At 37.8% G+C, this 8,471-nt stretch overlaps 1 protein-coding gene across 1 annotated transcript; it reads right to left on the reverse strand.

The window, feature by feature from the left end:
• Positions 1–446: 446 nt before the first annotated feature.
• On the reverse strand, positions 447–7,895 carry ZPBP2 (zona pellucida binding protein 2). The gene is made up of 8 exons (XM_036341507.1): positions 7,847–7,895; positions 7,644–7,709; positions 6,095–6,220; positions 5,058–5,219; positions 4,086–4,304; positions 3,462–3,544; positions 1,774–1,954; positions 447–858 (listed from the first exon to the last, which is right to left on the reverse strand). Exons 1-8 carry the CDS (start codon positions 7,893–7,895, stop codon positions 764–766), a joined length of 981 nt encoding a protein of 326 aa, XP_036197400.1. The 3' UTR covers positions 447–763.
• Positions 7,896–8,471: the final 576 nt, after the last annotated feature.

Here is an 8,471-nt window from a genome sequence, read left to right on the forward strand (position 1 = left end):
TTTATTTTTTTTACTAGCATTGCAGGAAATGTTAAAGGGAGTGTTTTAAGAAGAAATTGAGAGAGAGGGGAACATATGTCAAGGCTAGACTTTTCAATAAATGGTCCAGGACAATTGGGTAACCACGTGGATAAAAAATGAAATTTGATTCCTACCACCCAGCATATCTAAAAATTCCAGGTATATTTCAGACCTAAATGTGAAAGGCAAAATTATAACTATATTAACATTAAAGACTTTTGTTCAATCAAAGATATAAAGAAGTGCCCTAGCTGGTTTCACTTAGTGGATAGAGCATCAGCCTGCGGCCAAAAAAAAAAAGAACTTTTTGCTTCTAAATACAAAAATAATATATATGCCTTTATATTGTATAAGTGATTTCAAGCAAATTAATATATGGAAAGTACAAAGTTTTTATTGTATTATACTTTGCTACTCTTCTTGACCTTAATATAGTCTTAGGCACAGAGCAACAGATTCAGTTTGTAAACAAAACATTTCATTAAAAATCATCCACTAAATACACATTCCTTTGTACAATGGAGATATTAGATTAAATGCCTTCTTAGAAATGCCATGTCAACTATCTTTTTTTTCTTTTTTAGTTTCTAAAATGTATGTTTTCCAACGTTTTGGTCTCATTGAACTTTCTTAATGGAACTATGATGCTCTGGGATGTGAACAAATCTTATGTCCCCCACTTCCACAAGCAAGTAGCAATGCTTTCACCTCTAGTCTTCATATTGCAATTTTCGTTTGAAGTTTATGGACAAAATTTAGCTCCGTAGGCAAGGATGGAAATGCAAGTGTGACAAGTAACATCAGCAGCAGGACTAAAAGTCCCAGGACTGCAAACCACTGCAGAGGAAAGCACATGGAGTAGATTATTATAATTTCAAATAGAGGTATTTTATACCAATAGTGTAAAGCTGCCTTTAATAACACATCCCTTCTAAACCTATGATATATTGAGTAATGTTCTGTCAAGTAAGTTATAGAGAATATTTACGAATTTCAAACATTGTAATTTAATAATTTTAAAGGCAGGAGAAAGTTAGAATCCCATCTTTCCCATTAGTATCAGCATTTTATAGTATCTTCTGCAGTGCCCCATTTATGAGTTCCTATGCCTAATTCTCTTTTTTTTTAAAAAAAATATATTTTATTGATTTTTTACAGAGAGGAAGGGAGAGAGATAGTTAGAAACATCAATGAGAGAGAAACATCGATCAGCTGCCTCCTGCACATCCCCCACTGGGGAAGTGCCCGCAACCCAGGTACATGCCCTTGACCGAATCGAACCAGGGACCCTTCAGTCCGCAGGCCAACGCTCTATCCACTGAGCCAAACCGGTTTCGGCTGCCTAATTCTCTAGTTCCTAATTCCAATTCTGTTTTCTAGGTAGGACCATTCTGTGTTCCTTCACAGTATAGTAGCGTAAGTCAGAACACTATAGAAATGTTCTGTAATATAAAGGAGTATATTAGGAAGAATTAATACAGATGAAGATAATTATATTTAGAAATTTGGTCTTTGAATTTTTACTTTTCTTTGGTTAAATATGACTTTTTTTGTAAGAGGATTGCTATAAAGATTCAATTCAATTATCTTAAGTGAATTATTAATTTGTTCTTCTGACTAAGTACCCTAAATATTAATATCTATATAAATATATAATTTTTATTACATTTATTGGAATTGGTTAATAAAATTATATAGGTTTCAGGTATACAATTCTATAATACATCATCTGTAGATATTTATTATAATTACCGCAACAGGTAGCACAATTACTGTGTAGACCTTCATTTTTCCCAAAGCCTGGATGACAGCTATCCATACGTGCCATTTGAAAACTGTGGTCCATAAAATGCATAGCTGGTAGAGTTTTATTATAGCCATGGTAGAAAATAAATGCTTGGCTTCGGAAAAATTCTGCTATTCGATCTCTTGCCTATATTTTAAAATAGCAGTGAGAAATACAATGACTAAACTGTGAAGCAATTTCTCCTCCTGCATCAGAGGCAATGAAACGTACTATCAGCACACTCACGCATCCATGTTTTACACAAAAGATGAATTCCTGAAAAGTTATGTTAATACTAAAATTAGCCTTGACCTTATCAACTATTATCAATTCATATGTAAACTGGTTAAGAAAAATTAACTTGAGATTAATAAGCACTTATTTTGAATTATTTGCAGCATGTCTCTTCCATTTTTAGATAATATTTATTATTTCTAATTCCAAAGAACCAAGTAAAATGGAAACTAAACGTTTTCTCTAATCAGCATTATAAACTAATGAATAAATTTTATTTTATTTTTTTAAACATAGAGTTTAATAAGGACTAATATAAACTCAGTGCTTCCCATAACCCATGCACAATATAAAGGTTATGGGCTCAGGAACTAGACCAGGAGTGTGAAGGGATTTTTTTAGACTATGTCTTTAGCCTCTGAGGATGGCCGAGGAGACAGCTACTATTATGATCACTAGAGGCCCGGTGCATGAATTCGTGCACAGGTGAGGTCCCTCAGCCTGGCCAGATCAGGGCCAATCGGGCCGGCCGGCCAGGGGAAGGGACCGCAAGACGTTGGCCAGCCATGGGAGGTTGGCTGTGGGAGTGCACTGACTACCAGGGGGCAGCTCCTGCATTGAGTGTCTGCTCCCTGGTGGTCAGTGTGCATCATAGCTACTGGCCAGTCATCTGGTCGTCTGGTCATCCGGTCCTAATGGTCACTTAGGCTTTTATATACAGTGGGGCCTTGACTTACAAGTTTAATTCGTTCCGTGACGGAGCTCGTAACTCAAATTACTCGTATGTCAAATCAAAAAGTGAATGAGTGAGACGTGATTCTGGGCTGATGTTGTGGCGTTCACTGTGACGTTCGCTGCGCCAACTAGCGGTGGGGTATCTGAAGCTGGCTCGTAACCCGAATTTTAGCTCGCAACTCAAAGCAAAAAATTGGCCGAGAGACGGCTTGTATCTTGAAAAACTCGTTAATCGGGACACTCGTAAGTCAAGGCCACACTGTATATAGATCATAGATACAGTTTTGAAAGAACCACTGGTTTAACCTAGGATGACCTGATTGTGAGGTTGTTCTTCTAGCTACTGCTTAGTTAACATTTGGGGGACAAAAACCATTTTCTGTCACTGAAAAATATATATTAACTTAGGGAGCTATATAATATTCCATATGTACTATTCCAAAACAAAGCATCTTGAAATAGCCAAGACTCACAATCTCAGTATAAATAGCCAAAATCAAAAGTCAATAATACTTTATATTTAAGCTTTTAAAATAAAAGAATAATTTAAGTCTACTTCTGTAGAATGTCTTTATTATCGATAAATATTCACAACATGGAGAAATAGATTTTTGAATTAGTTAGAAAAATTTTAAATAGCTTTATTGACTATTTAAATACGTTCCCCTTATAATGAAATTCTCACCTGGACGATATTATGATTAGTGATATCTTCACAGTCTACAGCTTCATTGCATGCACTTTTCCACTGTGGTACAAAAGCATGAACTGGAAAGGAAAAATGACATCTTCACAAAAGGATTCTAAAAAGTTCCAAAAATTCCAATAAAGCTCTAAATACTGAACTCAGTATGAATGGGTGCATGGGTTGAATCTATCTGATTCCAGTAATAAAGTTGCACAAACTAAATTTATGCATTATGATTTTACTCCATCTGGGGGCTAATGGAAGTAACTACAAGGCTTTAAAATAAATAGAAATAAAATAAATAAAAATAAAGTTATTTTGGTTCCTCCCTTTTATTAAGTTCTCCAAAATCCAATATAAAATTCTGTAAAAAGCTATGGTAAATTTTAGCTGCATAGTTAAAAACCATATTTATAAAAATAAGGAACCATATATCACAATTGAAGGTAAATACTGTAATGTGTTAATTTTTTAACCATTAAAGACTAACTATATACTTTAGTGCTTAATAAACATTTAAGGCCTACTATTTGTAAGATAGCTCACATTAATATGGTAATTAGTTTTATAATCTGTCATGGTTCAAGATTAAACTCATAAAATTAAAGAAAAATTTTTTACCTTGAAAGGCTATAAATAATTCAGGTATGATGCCATGTTTTGGAAGTTTGACAAAATGGCATTTATATGATGGTTGTTTGATACGGCAAGACAAATCAGAAATTAAATTATTCAAGATTTTCTTAAGCACTGTAAAAAGCTGTTCATTATATCTTCCTACACAAGATTTTGTGGTAAAACGTACGGCCATCTGATATGAATAATCAGGTTCCCGATAGGCTTAAAGGAAGATGAGAATAAAAACAATTGTGCTTAGCATTAATTATCTGTAACAATTTTCAAATAATATGTAATAGTAAATTCATCAAGCTTACAAATCAGCATATACACTTAACAATAAAATGTTTTATCAGTTTGCTCTCATAAAACTATATAAAATAACTAAATGAAAAAAATGTTATTTTCATTTGATATATTATCTACTCAGTACACATAAAAAATGGCTTTGGTGGGCTGGCTATATATATATGTTAACAGTATCAAGGAAAAAATAAGATTGGGGGAGGGTCTTCATTGGCAGAGTGTCATTGTTGTCAGAATAGCCAATGAAAGCGATCATTAATTTGCTTTTATAGGATTAAACATCAATTTTTAAGATACCTGTCAAAATTATGACAAAGTAGATTGCATACCTAAACAGTGAGAAGTGGGAGGCTGAAAGGGGATAATTTAGTATACACTATCTTGACATTAATTTAAGAGTTTGCCTGGTCAAATAAACCCAGAATACTCTGTAAATCATAATGATTATATAGGGTGTCCCCAAAAATGTATACACACACTTAGAATAATTATAAAGGCAGTGTTTATTAAAATACATTTCATTTTCAAAATTGAGCTATCAGCTCTTAAAGTGCACGTACATTTTTGGGGGATACCCTGGATATGACAGAATCATTTTCACTAAGAAACCATATACTTAATTCTTATCCAAGCTAAGTATATTAAGTTAAAATGTGCCTATATTCTTACCAAACATCATAAAGTCATATCTATTCTTTACCATCTTTTCTTTTTGGGTTTGTACTTTGATAATCTTATAAGAAAGAGTACATGTATAAAGTCCAGATAAAGACTCCAGAAAATCTTTCACCATCAGCTTTCCTGTTTTAGTTATATTTATTCGATAATTTCCTAAACAGAAATAGTAAATTACTTAGTTATTTAATATATAACAATTCAAACATTATTTAGTAAGCTTAGGGTTACAAATAAATACAAAAATGTAAAATTTAATGGACAGTTTTAACTTTAAGAATTCAACAAAATCTTAATTCTGTCATATTACTCTTTGGAGAACTATATGGGATTAGTACAGCTTTGAAATAGGTTTTGGTTTTCTTTAATTCATTTCTTGATGCATCTAATTTCAATTGGTTTATATGAATAATTCAGTAAACAAAATTACACTGCCTTGTAATGCTATACAATTTCTTCACATAAGACATAAATTAATATTTATAATCCATGGCACTCTTCTAATATAATGAAAATTACATATTAGATACCTCATCTCCTTTTACAGGTGCTATGAGGATAAATTTTAGGTTTTATAAAATTTTTGAATTAATACAACTCTGGGAAGTGGGGTGTAAAAATTACTGCTTCAGTTTCTACATAAGGAGAAAATAAGGCACAGACCAAGATATATGATTTATCTAAGTATGGAGCAAGTGGAATTGCAATTAAAATTCAGCCCAGCTGTTGTAGCTCAGTGGTTGAGCATTGACCTATCAACCAGGAGGTCACAGTTTGATTCCTGGTCAGGGCACATGCCCAGGTTGAGGGCTCAATCCCTAGTGTGGGGCATGCAGGAGGCAGCCAATCAATGATTCTCTCTCATCATTGATGTTTCTATCTCTCTCTCCCTCTCCCTTCCTCTCTGAAACCAATAAAATATATATTTTAAAAATTTAAATTTCAATTTGTTCATTCTAATAAGTGATAGTGCTTTTCTAAAAAAGTGTTCACATCATTAAAAAGGAAGGTATTAAAATCAAATAATTTACCTGTTAATGGCTTTTCATCAGGCCCAATCCATAAGTAGGTAGGGTCCACTGTTTCTTTTTTAGCAAGGTGTATATCCATACAGACAAGGAATGGGCTATTATGGTGTAATTCTACATATATCTTCACTGTGACAAGATAAAATAACATATAACTACATTATATAGCAAAATTAACTTAATAAGTGCAATACCTACCATTTTGTCCCAAAGATACTCTGGTTAGTTCTTTTCAGATTTCACTATTTTTAAAATCAGCGTATCATTCATGATAACATTTAGAATGCTAAAGCCCTTTGTGTTTTTCATAGTTGTTTTTTTTTTTTTTAAATCCTCACCCGAGGATATTTTCCCATTGATTTTTAGATAGACTGGAAGAGAGAGAGAAATATATCGAAGTGAAGAAACACATGGATTGGTTGTCTCCTGCACATCTCTAACCAGGGCCCAGGCAGGGGAGGAGCCTGCGACCGAGGTAGGTGCCCTTTCCGAATCAAACCAGGGACCCTTCCGCCTGCGCAGACCTTCTATCCACTGAGCCAAGCCGGCTAGGGCTCTTTCTCATAGGTTTTAAAACTCTAGACTACTAGTCAATACTTTTCTTTTTCTGTAATATTATAGTTTTGCTTATAAAAATGTACACAATAAAATGTACAAATTCAGAACTCACTGCAATCATAATTATTTGAAGGGTTAGTGGAATCAATTTAAAGATCAGAAAAGGACTTGGGCTTGGTTGTGAAACTATTTTAGATGATCATTGTCACTCCTAAAGGAAACTTGATATTTAACTATAAATGTCCTCTAATTGGGAACAATAATTAATCCTATATGGGGCATACTAGGTTGATTTTCTGCAATTATCCTATTCTGTTTCAGACTTGGTGGAAGCAGCAATAAGCTGCTTGGAACCAATGTGGCCCAAGATATTAATTTTAAAGCCTATTGAACGCCGGGTTCTGAACATATAAAGAAGACACTGTCATACAATTGGGTGGTGTCAGGGAGGGGCAGAGCTCCAAATAATGAGAGGTTCCAAACATGAGAAATGCTATGAACCGGCCCAAAGTTATCTAAAGTTAGCCATTTGACTAGTGTTCGGGGGAATGTGGGAAGGTTCCATCACAGCGATAAAGGGCATTTGAGCTGAACCTTAAAAGATGTTGTAGGAGGAGTTCTAGATAAGAAGGCGGGGCGAGAAGAGTGTTCCAAAGAGAGAGACTTCCAGTCCTGGAAAGGACTCCTCTGAGTGGGCCTGGTGCGTCGCAAAGCAGCAGAGACACCTGGAAGTGAGGTGGCATCAGCGAAAGCGATCGGGACCGAATCCTAGTTCCTTATCCTTACGAGATGTGGGGCTGGAGGCCAGGTGACACGACTAAGGCGCAGTAGGGTAGCTGTCAGGACGACGCGAGGCAACCTTCAGCCAGTGCAGCAAAGCCCACGCGAGACGGTCACTAAGCCTTCGCTGCCTTTCCCTCCACGGAACAACTGTAGCAGGTCCACGGCACCCGGCTCTTCTGCTAGACTGTGCAGATGACGAGGTCTTTATTACCTGTGTGCACTAGCTTGCCATACACGAAGCCTTTCTCAGTGAATTCGGAAAAACGCTGCCATCCAACTGCGGAGGAAAGAAACCACTGACATTTTAGGTCGAAGAGGAGCCAGGGGCTCAGAGTGGGACAGGGCGGGGCGAAGCGAAGGCGGGAGGACAGGCAAGAGGGGAGAGTCCTGGAGGCCGGGCTGGAGGATGCCCACCTCTGGTGAGGTACCAGAGCACCGCGGAGACTAAGACCCACGCTCGCATCGCCTCGCAGGGGCTAGCGTCCCCCAGGGGTGGGCGCCGAGGGGCCTGCAACTTCCTATCTCGGCCCCGCCCAACGCCTCCCCATCCCCCCTCCACTGGGCGGAGCAAACCGCCGGGGTCACGCCCGGGGGCGGGGCGAGAGGGCTCTGGGCACGCGCACTGGAGGCCAGCGCCCCGCCCCCTCGTGCGCGTGCGCACGCGGCCTGCGTCACGTGGAAGCTTCGCGCCTCCCGTCTGGCGCCATTTCTCCCCCCCATCCCCCACCCCCGCGCGCGCTGGGCGACCTACTTCTCGGAGCAGCCCTTGCCGGAAGGAAAGAGGACGGGAAAAGAAGCCCAGGCTTGGAGTGTGGGCCACTTCCTTAGGCTAGGGGCCGAAGAGTTCGATGAGAAGAACACCGCAGGTCCTCAGTATGGCGGTGGGGTAGGGCGGGCTGGGCATGCGATTATATTAGGCCCCGGGGAAGGGAGAAAGAAGCTTGCGAGAACTTCCTCCTCACAGGGAACGGAGAGCATTTCCTATGTTGTTTTTCTCGTGAACAGTGTCTGAAACCGTGCCACAACCTTTTTCAAAGTC

The sequence above is a fragment of the Myotis myotis genome, unplaced genomic scaffold, assembly GCF_014108235.1.
Source record: "Myotis myotis isolate mMyoMyo1 unplaced genomic scaffold, mMyoMyo1.p scaffold_m19_p_17, whole genome shotgun sequence".
In the NCBI taxonomy this organism is placed as follows: domain Eukaryota; kingdom Metazoa; phylum Chordata; class Mammalia; order Chiroptera; family Vespertilionidae; genus Myotis; species Myotis myotis.

Bases quoted from the DNA above. Each gene is read 5' to 3' on its own strand.
- ZPBP2 (XM_036341507.1), bottom strand. From the start codon at position 7,895: ATGCGAGCGTGGGTCTTAGTCTCCGCGGTGCTCTGGTACCTCACCAGA. The intron at 3,545-4,085 runs GTAAAAAATTTT...TTTCCTTTCCAG, and splicing joins ATTATTTATAGCCTTTCAAG to TTCATGCTTTTGTACCACAG. The intron at 859-1,773 runs GTAATTATAATA...TTTCCTCTGCAG, and splicing joins TAATTGTGCTACCTGTTGCG to TGGTTTGCAGTCCTGGGACT.